The sequence below is a fragment of the Cavia porcellus genome, unplaced genomic scaffold (genome assembly GCF_034190915.1).
Source record: "Cavia porcellus strain 051 isolate PalLab524CR breed Dunkin Hartley unplaced genomic scaffold, mCavPor4.1 scaffold_13, whole genome shotgun sequence".
NCBI classification, from domain to species: Eukaryota; Metazoa; Chordata; class Mammalia; order Rodentia; family Caviidae; genus Cavia; species Cavia porcellus.
Window position 1 is genome coordinate 71,820,097 of NW_026947496.1, and position 17,499 is coordinate 71,837,595.

At 38.4% G+C, this 17,499-nt stretch overlaps 1 protein-coding gene across 2 annotated transcripts in view; it reads right to left on the minus strand.

The window, feature by feature from the left end:
• Nucleotides 1-17,499, minus strand: part of Crtap (cartilage associated protein) — a 38,551-nt gene that overhangs the window by 9,842 nt on the left and 11,210 nt on the right. Inside the window, exons 3-4 of one of the 2 annotated variants that reach the window (XM_003473398.5) lie at nt 15,670-15,841; nt 10,031-10,159 (exon numbers count right to left, since the gene is read on the minus strand). In XM_003473398.5, coding sequence (XP_003473446.3) covers nt 10,031-10,159; nt 15,670-15,841 — 301 coding nt within the window. The remainder of the gene's footprint in view (nt 1-10,030; nt 10,160-15,669; nt 15,842-17,499) is intronic. The other variant, XM_013156447.3, reaches the window with a different exon arrangement.

A 17,499-nucleotide genomic window follows, 5' to 3' on the forward strand; every position in this document is an offset into this window, starting at 1 on the left:
GGGAAGCATTTAATATGGATGATTTAGCAAAATTAAAAAAGGCTGTAACCCTTTATGGCCCTCAGGCTCATTACACTAGAGAATTAATAACATCAGTAGCAGATCAGTATGGTAATCTTGCTCCTTATGATTGGAAAGCCTTGGCCAAAATTCTTTTAAAGGAGCCAGAATATTTACAGTGGCACATGTGGTTTATGGAAGGTTGTGCGAAAAAGGCAAGACAAAAATGCTGATATAGTGATAGAAATGTTTTAAAAGATATTTTAAAAACTTTACCTCAATATTTTTCTCCGTTTGGACTTGTAATAGCACAGGATAAAATTCAAAAGGAAGAAGTTAGTCATTATTTGGGATATATTCTTACTAGACAAAAGGTGATTCCACAAAAAATGTCTATTAGGAGAGATAAGTTATCCACTTTAAATGATTTTCAAAAATTATTAGGGGATATTAATTGGCTTCGTCCCACACTAGGTATCCCTACCCATGCATTGCAACATTTGTTTGCTACTCTACAGGGCTCTTCAGATCCATCCAGCCCTCGTTCTTTAACAGCAAAAGCAGAGCAAGAATTACAGTTTGTAAAACAACGAATTAAGGATGCATTTTTAATTAGGATTGATCCTAAATTGCCTCTAACTTTATATATTATTAATACTTTTCAATATCCCTCTGCAGTTTTAGGTCAAAATGCTATGCCAGTAGAATGGGTATTCACTAAAACTAAACAATCTAAAAATGTTATGCCTTATATTGACATGGTTGCAGCTTTAATTATAAATGGTAGAGCTCGTTCTATAACTTTGATAGGAGAAGATATAAACAATATAGTTATCCCTTTAACTAAGGAACAATGGAAATATTTGTTGTCAATTACTAAAACCTTACAAATTGCTTTAGCAGATTTCATGGGAACTTTTTCATATCATTTTCCTAAAAGTAAATTATGGGATTTTTTTAGACGTCAACAATTTGTGGTTAATACCTTATTAGCTGTACAGCCAATTCCACAAGCTTTGACTATATTTACAGATGGATCTAAAAATAAAGCTGCATATTGGACTCAAAAATCTTACTGGGTACGTCAGACAAATTTTAACTCTGTACAACAAAATGAACTTTTTGCTATATTGCAAGTGTTTTTAGATTTTCATAACCAACCTATTAATATTATAGCCGATTCGGCCTATTCTGTTGGAGTAGTGACAAATATCTATTCAGCTGTGTTATATTCTAATAAGCCTGCTTTATTGTCTTTATTTCAAAATTTACAAATACATGTTCAAAAAAGAAATCATTCTTATTTTATTACTCATTTACGTTCTCATTCTCAGTTACCCGGACCATTAGTATCAGGTAACAATGCAGTGGATTCCTTAGTTATGTTCACTACACCCGTTAAAGAACATCAATTTAATCATGCGAATGCAGGACATTTGCATCTTAAATATAAGATACCTTTTACAAAAGCTAAACAAATTGTAAAAGCCTGCCCTATTTGTAGACCATTACATTTAAAAATTATTCCCACAGGTGTCAACCCTCGAGAAACTCAACCTAATGAGTTATGGCAAATGGATATTACACATGTACCTTCTTTTGGTCGGCTTTCTTATGTACATGTAGTTATTGATACATATTCTTCATTTCTATGGGCTACTGCTCAACAGGGAGAATCCACTAAAAATGTTATTGTACATTTATTGGAGACTTTTGCAGTTATGGAAATTCCTTCTAAAATCAAAACAGATAATGGACCTGCTTATACTAGCAGAACATTTAAACAATTTTGTGATCTCCATAATATTATTCATATTACAGGGATTAAATATAACCCCCAGGGTCAAGCTATTGTTAAAAGAGCACATGGCACTCTTAAGTTGCAAATTAAAAAATTAAAAAGGAGGAGTCAGGAGGATATTCAGATACCAATACTGTTTAAATTGCAAAACAGTCCAAAAACATTACTGCATCAAGCATTGTTTATTTTAAATTTTCTCAATTTACCACAAGGTGAAATATTAACAAGAGCTGAAAGACATTTCGAACAACAACAACAGCCCTTTGTGATTAATGAACCTATTTGGACTAAAACAGCTCCAGAGGCTGAATGGGAGAAGGGCACACTGCTCTATAAGGGGAAAGGTTTTGGTTATATCTCCACAGAAAATGGAATTCAGCAGTGGGTCCCTGGACGATGGATCAGGATCCGCGCCTCCAGACCCTGTTCGCCAGCCCCGGAGACAACTCCCCAAGGAACCGGAACCGTGCCTTCAGAAGCGAGCGCGAAACCAGCTAGAGGCTGAAGATGCTGAGCTTGTTCCTATCGCAGCCATGGCCAGATTACAGCTAAGAAAATCCCACCGCTCACAGCGACCAAATTTAAATCCCCTCCCTACATGGGGACAATTAAAGAAATTGACCATAGAAGGGCAACGGCTTGTCCTTCAAGCAGGAAAGCCTTTAAACCCTAAAAACTTGTTTTTAGCTTTATGTGCCTTGCTCACCGTTGCGTCGGGGACTGAGGTACCTCCACATTCGTACTGGGCATATATTCCAAATCCCCCTTTATTAGAACCTGTAAAATGGGGAACTAGTGATATTTTACTTTATACCACACCTAGAGAAATTTTGTCAGCACCGTGGGCTGATTTAACCCCCCACAATCAAGATGATGGGACATTATTCAATTTTACTTATTATGGTAATCAAAGGCCTATTTGCATTGGGGAACCGCCTTGCATCCCTCTGGGATGGCAGTATTGGATTCAACATGGAATAAAAGCAGGCAACAAAAGAACAAGGCTTCAAGCCTTGGCTGCTCAAACCTTTAATGTTACCTGGAGAAATTTAACAGCACCTGATACAAATACATTTCCTGTATGCCCTGAATTCACTTATAAAAATATTTCTTATTATCCCATAATTTGGCAACTATGTATGGGAAAATTTGCTAAAAATATTGATGGGTATATTATTTGGGGACCATTTGAAAAATTCGTTAATGGATGTGCTGAATGGAATGAGACAAGATGTAATCTCTCTGTTGTGTATAGTCTTCCAGATCCAAAGAAAATAACTGACGGAGCTCCTATATTTCATCAAAAGACGGCTCTTTTGTGGTGGGGAGATGGTGGAATCGCTAACCCTGCTGTTGCAGCCGAAAAATACCCTCATCACCTTCAAAATCATATTTGGAAGATTCCAGCCGCTATGCAACCTGTAACCTTGTACAATGTTTCCTATTCAGGGACTAGTCGATCTGTATCTACTACTTATAATTTTACTAGGTTTAAAATGTATAATATTACTGTTTGTGCACCTCTGCCTTATGTCTTTTTAGTGGGAACTTTTAATTTTACACATTTTTCTTGTACTTGTTTAAATTGTCAATTGTTTACATGCTTAAATAGCACACTAAATTTCACTAAGCCTTATACAGTTATGCTGTTACAACAAAAAACTCATATTTGGTTGCCTATAAATTTAACTCGACCATGGTCTCAAGACCCGGTAATTTCTGTTACTACTGAATTTTTTAAACATCTGTTAAAACGTACAAAAAGATTTATTAAAATAGTGGTTGCTGTACTGTTAAGTCTGATAACTATAGCCTCCCTAACAGCAGTCTCAGAAATAGCTTTACAAACCTCTTTGCAAGAAAAACATGTTGTAAAATTATGGCATAAAAATTCTCATAAACTTTGGTTAACTCAGTGGCAAATAAACGCCAGACTACAACAACAAATAGACCTCCTTAAACAAACAGTTGAATAGATGGGTAGAAAAATATTGGCTCTTCAGCATCAAGTGTTTTTAAAATGTGATTAGAATTCAACTACTTTCTGTATAACCCAACGACCTTATAATCAAACAGAACATGAATGGGAAATGATTAGAATGTATCTAAATGGAAACACCTCTGCCCAGGAGGAAATAAAATCTTTGCATAATCAAATTGACAAGGATTTTGCAAAGCAAAATGATGATGAATCCCTAGCACAATTCGCGCAATTGCTTGCTCAATCTTTAAAAGGATTAGATTCCAAAGGAATCTGGCAGAGCATAACCCACACTTTTAGTGGCATGGGACTTAGTTTAATTATAGTTCTCATTGCCATAGTTCTTGTGTATTTTTACTGCATAAGACAAAATACTATTAATAACCTGATCTTATAGAAATTGTTGTTAAAAAATAAAAAGGAAGGAAGTGTGGGGGATGAGGTGTCACTTTGTAGGCCCAACCCCCTCTAACCTGCAATTTACAATAGCCGCCCTGGTATGCGAGAAGGAGGTAGAATAGGAATGCCTGTTCTCAGTGAGCCCCTCACCCTCTGGAATCCATACTGTGAGCTGGCTTTGTTTTGCAGAAGTCTTGAGGAAGTGGCTGGCCACCCTTTGTGACACTAACAGCAGACAAATTAACAACATTCTTGAGCTAATAAATTTCTTCCTGGGCTAGAGAAGTTATGAGAACTGGTTGTGATTATTTACTTCACTTAGATAGCTTTAGAATAAACATTGTAGTCTGTCACGTTGTAGCTTGCCACAAAGAATGCCTTTTCACTACTTAATTATCTGGGCTCTGTGAACTGATCGGGTTTACTATATATAAATCCTAAAATAAAGATTGTGCGTGCAGTGCAGTGTAACGCGGTGCAGACAATAAAGGTGTCTCTCCTGTCTTTCTTTTCCGAGCACTGTACCCCCCGTGTCCCGATCAGGCGTGTGTGCGTGTTTACCTTGCCCGGAGTTCAGAGTGCTCTAAGACACTCACGACAATACTTAAGGATAAAAAGTCATTTAGGTGAATAGTGGGTTGCCTCCCTAATATAAAAACTAAAGGAGTTAGTGGGATCCAAAATGTACAATGCATCCTATGAAAGTGAAAGGGGAGGAACTGTCTAAAAAGGGAAGGCAGTGGCCATTATCTATTATCATGTTTTGATCTATTATCATGATTTGAAACCATATTGTTTTCATTGTCTATTTAATTTGGCAGAATATATTATGGTAACAATTTTTGACTTCCTATTCGCTTGATTTGAAGCCCTGTATTGCTTTCAGTTTTGTTTTGACCGATTTTATTCAAACCTATTGTTTGATAGTATCAAATCTGATGGTACAGGCAACTACTTTGAAGACAATAAGATTCACTATGATATCCATTCTGGTTTGACTATTATCTTCCTTTGAAGTCCTATAATGTCTCCAGTGTTTTGTTTTTATTGGTTTTGTTCTGTACTGTTTTGTTCAATTTTATTATGCCTGATGATATGGGCAATTCTTTTGAAGATAACAAGAGGCATTATGTAGCCATTATTGATCTCCTTGTATTTTGTTTTTAAGTCATGTATCATGTTTGCTTTGATTGACTCTATTTTGTTTTGCTCATTTGGTTTTATTCTCTTAAAAAAAGAAGACAATTAAATGGGGACCTCTTAGGTTTAGGGAGACTCCTGGACAAGATTCTCTTTGGTGAATAAAGGAGCAACTGCCTGGAAATATTTCCTTCCAGTTTTTGTTTACTAACAGGAAATCCTGGTAATTTCCACAGTCTTATGGGAAATATACTCTAATAAATGTTGCTAAGTATATTGTTGTGATATGTTTATACTGGTTATATCAAAAGGCTAAGTTTTAGGGGGTAAAACAATAAGATACTTTTTGGAATAAAACTAAATTAAGAGACAAAGGCTTTTATATGGCTAAGACATTTATTATGGTTAATCTCTTGGTATACTAAATGTGTTCATGCCTTCCAAGTATACAGGTCTTTTAAGATGTAAAACTGGGATTGTTTATAGTGATAATCTTTTTCTTTTACATTTAGATATCTGCCTTTCTCTTGTGCTCCAGCTACTTGTAATAGGAGCTAAATGTCAAGCCAGCATGAGATCATCAGTCAAATGCTATTTCTTTTAAAATGAATGTGATTTGAATGCTACATATGTGTCCTATATTAGGGAAGCTCAGTCATCAAACAGTATAAATATAAAAATTAAAGGCTAGATATTATAAACTTCTAAGGTATAGTTATAGACAGGCACATTTTCCTCAGATGGCATCCTATTGAAAGACAACAAATTAGGTGAGAGCTTTTTGTGTCATTTAATATTTTGTGATCAAATGAAGATGTTAACTAAAAAGGCCATTCTCTATTAAGATGGATATTTAAGTATGTTGTAAAGTGATTATCACACTGAAATATTATGTGTAACTTGTGATCTCAAGTTTTCTCTGTAAACTGTGTAACTGTTGTTTGTTAACATTCTACAGGGATTCAACTAGTAAAATAATCATGATTTATAAAAAATAATACTGGGGCTGGAGGTTTAGCTCAGCAGCATAAACGCCTGGTTATATTATATTATATATATATATATACATATATATATATATATATATATATATATATATATATATATATTTGTCTTTTTCGTTTTCGCCGGTACCGGGGATCGAACTCACGACTGCCTGCTTGCAAGGCAGGCACTTATGCTGCTGAGCTAAATCCCCAGCCCCCTATATTTTATATTTTAAAGTGCTTAATATTCAGGTGAGATAATAGTTAAGCTCATTGCTCCCACTACGATATTAATATTATTGATCTTCTATTCTGGGTGTTTAACAACTAAAGTTTAAAGACCAGAACTAGAAAGGTAGCTAGACTAAGAGGACAGCCAATATTTTGCCCTGGCCTCCACAAAGTCAACAAGGGCCCAGGATATGAGAGAATCTTTTCTACGGGATCCTGCAACTTTGGTGAGGCACTCAATCTCCTGAGTAGGGAGATTTCTGGATCCCAAAAGACAAAAATCAACAAGTATGCAGTGTGCCAAAAGAGAGTCACCAAGAGGGAAGGTCCCCCATTCATTCACAGAAAGCAACAAGGTCAAGCAAGACCATGATCATCTTAGTTATTTTTCTTACTGCTGAAATACAATACCAAACACCCGTAAGTTAAGGGAGGAAAAATTTATTTAGCTTAGTTTGTACAGGTTTTAGTCTATAACTGGCTGACTCCAAGGCAGTGGCACATGCCAAAGAAGCAACAGTTCAAGAGGCAACAGAGGGAGCTATGGAGGGAGGACGGGAGGGACAGAGGGACAGAAGTAGAGGGCTCTAGAGCTCTGTCTCTTATATTCAGCAATCACCTACCCTTAATCCCAGCATTGCACTACAACTCAATCACACACTCTATATTCAGTCATCTCCAAAAAAAACTCTATAACCACACGAGACTTTGATCGACATCTAGACACTGACAGAGGAGCTGAGAGGCTCTGATCATGGTTCCAAAGGTAATGCCTGTGGAGACTTAACTGACTTTGATTGACAGCAAGAAATTAGTTTTACTTAATACATCGCATTGAACCTGGAGTGGAAAAAAATTTTTTTTACTTAATACAGGACTCACTTTAACTTGGTTTTGAACACCCATCAAAAAAAGTATAACCAAAAGATATATAACATAATGCCATATAAAGAGGCTTCAATTGTTACCCCTTTTGGCAGTTTCCCAGCTATACTAGTAGCTGATCACTATTATGGGTTATTAAGAGAAAAGTTACAGTAAAATCTATAAAAGTTTAATAAAAATGTTTAAATTTTTCAGATAAAATTCTTTCAAAACCACTACATTTTTAATCTTATTATAGCTAAAACTGGATTTATGATAAAATATCAGTCCATTAGTAGAGGGGCCTAAGAGTCAGTGAACAATTTTTAGAGTTGGCTTTTTTCCCAGCCTGCCTTTCCATTCTAGTGCTCGTGCTCTGATTATACATGCTTTAATTTCTCAAAAAGGTTATTAATTCTTGCCTAGAAGCTGCAAAACTCCAAGTAATCTTATAGATCATAACAATGACAAGTGTGCTAGACTCCTTTTTTCAAGATTCACGAGATCACCTTGTAAAGAAAGTTCTAAGTGCTAAACAACAACATAACTTCTATATGAGGCCCTCTGGAGAAGATCCCTGTCTGCAGCCTCCCCTACACTGACCCTTCTCAGCCTGAAACAGCTCTATGAAACCTATGCCCCTTCTCCCCTAACCACAGTGAGGGACAGCTTTTCAAAGGGGAGAATACTGTAGACAGCTAAGTCAGTTATAAAAATTACAGGCAGTTAGATGGAGCTCGGCCTGCAGCACGAAGACAATTGTGGCCAGAGGTATATTCACTGAAGACCAGGCTTCAAGAAAAAAAGAAATGCTACCCACACACTCACCTTTCTTTAAAAATACAGTTACAAAAACAAAAAGGGGGGGGGGTAGAGTTGCCTCCACAAGCAGAATTGGACCTGGTCACTTTTACTTTAAATTTTTTAAACCCACTTACTGAAATCAAATATACTTCATCAAAACTTCATGGACAGAAGGATAAATGGACAAGCACACCTAGGATTGAAGACCTGTGGAAAGACATCCAAACAGGAAAGTGGGATGGCCCAGTGTAGTTAATAACATGGGGACAGGGGTATGCTGTGTATTAATAGGTCATGAAATACACTGTGTTTGGAACCTGTGGCCATGGAGAGAGGAGATCTCCATATGTATGGTGGAGTCTGCTGCCACCAGGCCCACTTTGGATTTTACATTGGATTCACTATTTTAATATGTTTGTATCTTTTATTTCTGTTCTTATTCTGCTACAGGGGATACCAAACCTGAATGCTTAGACATTCTACAACCTTAAGTCACTCTGTTTCTGTTTGCGGACCAGGTTGTATAAGGGTTAAGTTGATGATCTTAGCCCTACAGTCCTGCAGCCTGTGTTATCTTGCTTTGAGAATGGAAAATTATGCACAAAGCTACATGTTTTCTGCCTGTGTGTGGTGGGCTCTCGGGGCAAGACAATATCGGCTGAAGACAACAGAAAGAAAGGCAGGGCTGGGGACGTGGCTCAGTGGTCGAATTCTTGCCTTGTGTGCACAAGGCCCTGGGTTAGATCCCCAGCACCACAAAAAAGGAAGAAAGAAAGGAAGGATGGGAGGAAGGAAGGAAGGAAGGAAGGAAGGAAGGAAGGAAGAAAGTTAGTTCCTTATCCACTTGTACAGGCATCTGGTTGTGGAGAAAGTATTATTCACTTTTTTTTTTTTTTAATTTTTTTTTTTTTTGTCTTTTTCCTTTTTATCGGTACCAGGGATTGAACTCACGACCGCCTGCTTGCAAGGCAGGTGCTTATGCCGCTGAGCTAAATCCCCAGCCCCAGAGAAAGTATTATTCACTTTTTAACCTTTACCTCTTTTGAAGTATACCTGTTCCTTAGTTTTTCAAATTCTCCTTCAACCATGTCACAAACAATGCTTAGCCCCACCCCCTCTGTGCTTCTTGCTGGCCAATAAAAGTGAATCAGTTGTGGAGGTTAATGAGCTTGTTCACTAGAAACAAGTGTCTTCCTGGCTCCCCACTGCACTTCTAAACTTGTCTTTTGTCTTTCTTTAGTCCTTGCCATTTCCCTGGCAAGTATCTGGGACTCTGATCAGCCCCTGGCAGAAAAGTAAACATTTTCAATAGCAATACTAAAGACATTGCCAAAGACTTCCAGACCTGCTTCAATAAATGGTAAGAACAATGAGGTAAGTGAAGGGATATTAGGAGCAATTTCTGCTACTATACTATTTTTAATTTAAATATTTACCATGCTTTTCGATCACACCTCACAGAATGTTCTCATTGATACACTCCATGCCTAGCATAGCGCCAGGGCTATCAAGATAACCTTAATGAACTGTGAGCAACCATAGGTGAGAAATAGCACCTCTGGTTTACTCACAGGAAAGGTGTTGTAGAAAGATGCTATAGTATACAAAGTTATACTCAAATATTTCAAGGAAAGATACACTATGGTAGTTTCTGTTATATCGAGTTATCTTGTGGTGAAACACTATGTTGCTTAAATTGTCCTGTTCTGACCTGTGTTGTTATGTCCTCTTTTATCTTAATCTCCTTCTTTTTTTATTTTTTAATAAATTAAAAAAAAAGAAAGATTAAATACCTTGTCCAAGATTCCGTAAAGGATTACTTACACTTATAATAAGCGAACTGCAAATAATGATACATGGTAGCCACAAATTTCTCAACAGGGTAGCCGCCTATAACTGGAGTGAGGTTCTCTTCACACTGTATTTTGCATTTCAGGACTTCTATATAGTGATCTGAAAACACACACAAATTTTCAGAGCAGTGCAGCCATTATTTTCTGTTGTATGGTCCTGAGGGTTGAACCCAGGTCTCACCCATGCTAGGCAAGCGCTCTTCCGCTGAGTTACATCCCCAATCTCCTTAAGATCAAGAAAATGTCAAACACCCACTATAAAAATGGCCAAAAACTGTTAATAAAAAGTATAAAAATGGTGAACAACCATTGTGAAGCAATGCTATGACTCCTTTGTAATTAGGAAATACAATCAAATCCAAGTGTGGCAGTGCACATTTGTAATCCCAGTACTGCAGGAGGCAGAGGCAGGAGGATCTAAAAAAACAGAGCTAGGGATGTAGCTCAGTGTGAAGGCTCTGAGTTCAATTCCCAGTACCCAAAAAGAATTGAAACTTACACAACTACATTCTGTAGGAGAAAAATTTAGCAGTATCTATGGAAGATTAAGAGAATAAGGAGAATCGAAATATGACAATGTGAGAGATACCAAAAACTACATTTTCCAGCCTTTCTTGCATTTGGTTTGGGCCAAATGCTTGGTTAGGGCCAATGAAATGTAGATGTAACAACCAGTAAGCTATTCCCAGTGGTATATAGAACCTCCCATGCTATCCCTGAACCCCTCTCTTTTATTCTTTTTTACAACTCAAAGCAAAAACTAAGATGTCTGCACAGATTTTGTTGGCAAGACTGTGGAGAAAAAGGCACTCTCAGACATTGCTGGTAAGAATGCAAAGTGATACTTTAAAATACTGCATAATTACAAAAACATTTCCTGCTCGAATACTAACCCACTTCTGTACATTTTTAAAACAGCTCCATATTTGGGAAGGTTTATCCACCACAGCAGAACCTGGAACAGCTCAGTGGCATGGGGCCTGCCAGGCAAGTGTGAGGCCTGAGTTCAATTCCCAGATCAAAAAAGAGAGAAAGAGAGAAAGTACGTAGTAGAAAAAGACTGGAACAACCCAAAATGTTTACCAGACAGTTGAATAAACTATCGTACACACATAACACACATGCACACACACTCACACCTGCAGTGCAGTACTTGTCACAAACAAGTGACACAACCTCTATGCACCACTTTGGATAGATTAAGTGGGAATTCAAAGAACATAGTAAAAGGCACAGTACTTATTTTATATAAAAGAACTGTATAAAATATGGATATATATATTCTTTCTATATTTCTATTTCTATTTTCTATAAGAAAAAAGTGATTCAAACAAAAATCCTCAATAAGTATGAAATCATCAAAGGATGAGATAGAAGGGCCGAGTTTTATGAATAGTAAGTTACTATGGTCTTGCTAGTAACACGTAAATTCAAAAGAGAAAATACTAATTATATTGTGGAAAATACCTTAACCAAATGCTTAAAAATTGATAGTACTGCCAGGTGTGGTGGTACATGCCTGTAATCTCAGCACTTGGGAGGCTGAGGCAGGAGGATTGCCAACAGTTCAGAGCCAGCCGGGGCTAAACAGTAGTTTAAAGGTAGCCCGAACTTACACATAGTGAGAATCTGTTTAAAAAAAAAAATTGATATTATCAATTAGAGGGTGAACTGACATGATATATGTCTAGCTGTGACACCCTAAGGGGCATATCTGTAGGGTTCCAGCCAGAAATGTACAACTTAGTATAACTGTGAAATTACAGGACAAAAACCCAAATTCAGGAATATTTATAAAGTAATAAATGACCTAAATGTTTTAATATCATCACTGGCATAAAAAGACAAAGAAAGGCCAAGCAACTGTTTCAGATTAAAGAACAGTCATGAAACACCACAACCAGATAGGAAATATGATTCTGTACTGAACTGCACAAAGAAGGAAACATTCCAGAAAAGACACTATTGGGATAACTGACAAAATTAAAATATGGATGTTGACTGCATCAAAGTATTATATCTAAAGTTCTTGAATTTAATTACTGTGGCTATGCAGGCAGTATTATTGTTCTTAGAAAATACACTGAAGCATTACAGGGTAAAAGGTCATCATATCTGCACCTACTTCCACAGAGTTCTCAAGTAAAAATAATTCTATATACAAAACATGGAAAAAAGTAATCAAGTCAATGTGGTACAATGTTAAAATCTGGTAAATCTGGGTGAAGACATGAGAATTCTTAGTACCATTCTTGCAATCTCTCTACAGATTAGAAATCATTTAAAAATAAAACCTAGGTCTATAAGTCCCCACTTATCCTTGAGAGCTGTTTTCCAGGAGACTCCCTGCTACATACCTACAGATGGTACCAAATTTTATTTTATATATACATACATTTTTTCTATCCATATAAGCCAGGTATGGTAAGAGATTAACAATCACAATTTACAGAAACAAAATAATTATAACCATATACTGCAATGAAGTTACGTGATGCGATCTTTCCCTCAAAGTACCTTACTGCATGGAACTCATCCTTGTGATGAAAAGAGATGACACAAAGCCTGTGATGATCAGGTAAATGCCCCAGCACTGTGACAGAGCACTAAGTTACTACTGGGTTACTAGAACACCAGCACTGTGATCATATGACAGTCAACCTGACAACTGGCATAACTACTAAGTAACTAATGGGTAGACACACAGTTTGGATATGCTAACAAAGAGAGAATTCATGTCCTGGGAGGAACAGAGCAGGATAGCAAGCGATTCATTACACTCTGCATAACCTCTGAATTGTTTATCTCTGGAATTTTCCACTTAGTATTTTCCAGTTGTAGCTGACTGTAGGTAACAGAAGGTAAGGGAAATACACACTGTGTATCAAAGTAGGTAAGAGCTGGTGATTCACACTTGTAATACCAGCACTGTGGGAGCTAAGGCAGGCAAGTATGAGCTTAGCCTGGGCCATTCAGTGATTTAGACCCTGTCTCCAGAAAAAACAGGGATTTGTGGGTATGTAAATGTGCAAAGGTCCTGGGTTCAACCCCCAGTATTGAAAACAAACAGAAGAACAAAACAAATTCAAACCTCTCCAGACAAGTTATCAATTTACAAAAAATAGAGAGGATAGAAGAACATGGAGATGCAGTCAGGAAAATTTAGAATATGGAAATCTCTATGAGAAAAAAAATCCAATTCCTTCAACAGCAAGGGAAAAAAAAAGACATGGAAAAATAGCCCATAGATTTACAGATGTTTCAAAGGTAACAGATTTGCTACAACTTGGATGAACCTTGCACACATCCTACAGAGCAAAATAACTGAGCATTATATGAGTGTACTCACACATGGGATCTTCAGCAGTCAAACTCACAAAGACAGAAAAAGGAGTGGTTGTTAGATGTTGGGGCAAAGGGAAGTAGAGTGAAGGCCGAACAGGTAGAGTTCTGATTTGAAAAAATGAAGTCGAAGGTAAGGGTGGTGATGATGGCTGCACAGAACTGTAAATGTACCATGCAGTTCACCATGATTTAAATGGAAAATTTCACATTATGTGTATTTCACCACAATACAAATATTATTTCATTTTTTTTGCAAGACTTTTTTGCTTTTTTTTGTTTTTGAGACAGGGTCTCACTGTGTAGTAGAGGCTGGCCTTGAATTTATGTAACCTGGACTGGCCTCAAATTCATGACAATCCTCCTGAGAGCTGGGATATTTTGAAGTTTACACAAAATTTTTTTTTCATCTTTTTGAGAGAGGGTCTTGCTATGTAGTTCAGGCCGGGCTTGAGACAAATTTCTAGCCCAGGCCGGTCGTAAACTCGCAACAATCCTCCTCCCTCAGCTAAGTGCTGGGGTTACAGGCGTGTGTGGTAACCATGCCCAGCTTTACAAACACAAAGTTCAAAAGACTATCAGAGTTGCAATGTCTGGGCCTTATTTGGATCCAGATTCAGACAAGTGGTAATATAAGATATTTCACTGTATTTCACAGGATGGCCTGAAATTGCACTCTTCCTGCCTCAATTACCCAAGGAGTAAAGATTACAGGCTTGTGCCATAGTGCCCAGCTATTCAGGACTTTTCTGAGATGATACGAACACTGCCTGGATGTTTGATGGTAACACTAAAATTCTTTCAGGTCTAGCATCTTGGTGACTAATATTTTTTAAAGAGCCCTTATCTTTTAGAGGTATATATTGAGTTACTATAAATGAAGTGATCCATCATTTGAAATTTGCTCCAAAATAACTTGAGAGAAGGAAGAATGTCATCCCAGACAGCCAGAGCTGCCAGCCTGCTAAGCTGGACCGTGGGTACACAGGGAACATCTTTTATTTTTCACATATGTTTGAAATTTTCCAGAATAAAAAGGATCACTTAAAAGGAAAATTAAAAGGTACTTTAAGAAAAAGAGATCCATGAACAACAACTGATTCAAAAAAACACATTTAAATTCACTATCTTTAAAAGCACTTTTTCACAGGGCAGGATGGTAAGTGTATTTGGCCAGGGAGGTGCACAGGGCTCTTTTGACAGGGTCTGCAGCCCTCCCAGTCATATCTAAGAAGCACTGCACACAGACACAATGCTCTAGCTAGCCTGCAAGCAGGCCTGTGTGCTCTTTCTGCAGGGCACAGAAGGTATCAGCATCCACAGTGCTCTTTGGGAATTCTTACCTCAGCCACTTCTCATGTTCTAGAAAAATGCTGCCCACTAATGCATTTCAGGGAAATCTGGGCTATTGACAGGTGATATTTCAGGGTTTCTTTCCTTCTTCTTCTTTGTGTTCTCTAAATTTCCTAGACACAGCAAAATAAGATAATGTATCTGGCTATGATGGCACATGCCTACAATCCTTAGTGCTCTGGGAGGCTAAGGCAGGAGGATCACAATTTGAGCATAGCCCATGCAACTTAGCAAGACTCTGTCTCAACATAAAAAGAAAGTGGAGTTGGGTGGACAGCCAGATGTGGTGGCACATGCCTGTAATCCCAGCACTTGGAAGGCTGAGGCAGGAGAGTCACCTTGAGTTCAAGGCCAGCCTGGGCTCCATAGTAAGACCTAGTCTCAAAAGAAAGAAAAGAAAAAAGAAAAAATTAAAAGCTGAGGACGCAGCTCAAAGTAAAGTCCTAGATTCAATCTCCAGTGGCACAAAAAAAAAAAAAAAAAAAAAAAGAGAGAGAGAAAAGAAAAAGAAAAAGACCTAAATGTTACTTTTCTTAAAGATTCACTCTAGTCTTCATTCTACCATTTTGTATGCTGCAAGATTGCTATTTCTATACCTCAGTCATATGAATTAATGGGTCATCTTTGGGCCCATTTCCACAGCCGTGGGGGAGTTTGTATGCAGCAGGGTTGATTCAGTAGTCCCTTGGCGGGATGGGCATGAACTTTCTAGCAGCTCTTTCACCAGAGGCTGCGGTCAGAATACAGCTTTATTTAGGTAGGAGCCCTCTACCCAAGTTATTCAGTAATACTGAAGGTTGGGAGTTATACAAAGACCCCACAAGGCCTGAAGAGGGCTTTCTACTGACAGCAGTGCTCCAAGGAACACAGACTCCAAGGGGCATAGCCCTCCTTCCCTGGGACAAAGCCACCCACCTGCTATGGACAGGTAGAAATCCTTGAAATCTTTGATCTCTCTGGAGCCCTCACAGGCCGCGAGGCACTCATAAAAGGCCTTGAAGAAGTCAGGGAGGGCCAGCTCCATGTCTGTGATGGCCGTTCTCCAGTTTTCACCGTTGTAGGCCCGCACTGCTCGGATGAACAGGCTCTAAAAAGCAAGAAGAAGCTGAGAAGTTTGTTCCAGCCCAGAGGGAGGTGGACCTATCTCTCCAAAGGAACTGAGACCTTTACCACACTCTGCTTTTGTTAGCTCTGGAAAAGCCACCCAGACCTTCTTAAACATAAAGCTCATCTGTAATGGTGTCTTTCCCCAAGGCACTGAACATTGAAACCAGGGCCTTTACACTTAGCAACACCCCCCACCGCTTTACCCCTTTTTAAATTTTTAATCTTAAGACAGGGTCTTACTACGTTTGTAAGCTGCCCAGGCTGACTAGGCTCAAACCTGCCACCATCCTGCCTTAGCCTCTCAGGGTGCTGGGATCATACTCTGCCACATACCTAGTTTATAATTTGCTTGCTTCCTTCTTTCCTTTCTTTATTTCATTTTATTTGGGTGGGATGGTACTGGGAATCAAACTCAGGACCTCATGCTTGCCAGCAAGCACTGCACCAGTGAGCAATATCCCCAGCCCCTTCTTGCTTTATTTTTTAAGACAAGGTTTCACCATATTATTTAGGTTGTCCTTGAACTCACTGTGTAGTCCAGATTGGCCTCAAACTCATGGTGATCCTCCTGCCTCAGCCTCCCAAGTGCTCCCAAATTACACAGCTTGTAATTTGCTTTGTATCTAGATTTTTCTACTGTTTTCAATGGGTACAATTCTTTTTAGTTCAAAAAGCAGCCTGTGCTTGAAAACAAAAATCAAAGTCAAATCAAGAAAATAACAAAACTCAGGTCAGCAGTTGCCAGGAGTCAAGCACTGGAGCAAAAGCTTAGGCCAGGGATATAGTTCAGTGGTAGAGCTCCTGCCTTTCACACACAAGGCCCTGGGTTCAATCCTCAGCACCACCAAAAAAAAAAAAAAAAAAAAAAAAAAAAGGAGCTTGACTGCCAAAGACAAAGTGGAACAGGTAAGGGATGATAAAAATTCTACACCATGTTTATGAATTATAACCACAGATAATTGTCACAATGCATTGAATTTTACACTTAAGTAGGAAAAGACATCGTAGATACATTCACCTCAGTAAGCTTGATTTTAAAAGCTGAATTCAGGGAAAGACACAAGTTTGACAGCAGGTGCCTGACACCCTATTCCCTCCCACCATGAAGTACAAAACAGGACAGGCTGGTTATTGTGACAGTGAAACACAGGAGATGGCAGAAACTGTGCAGACTTCCTGCTCATTGTCACCTGGACCACATAAGGGACAGTACCAGGACTGAAGGAGCAGTTCAGTTTCCAAGAAATAAGTAGATCCTGGATACATGCAAAAACCTAACTGGAGGAGGCTGCAACACTCTTGAAGCAAGCATGGAACTCTCTATTCTGAGTTCCTTTTAGCTGCGCCTATATGGGGAATCCGAGGGCCACCTCTGGGATCTGGTATGTATGTATGTATTTTCCTTACAGTAATGGTAATTGAACAAGGACTTCCATCGAGTACATCTGCAACACATCTATTTAGTTAGTTAGTTAGTTAGTTAGTTAGCTTGAGTCGGGGATTCAAAGTGCTGCCCACGGTGGCCTCAAACTTCCCATCCTCTTGCCTTAGTCTTCTGAGTAGCTAGGATTACCTCACCCACACCTCACTGGGTGTGGATTACCACACCCAGTGAACCTGAACTTTTCACCAAGCTTA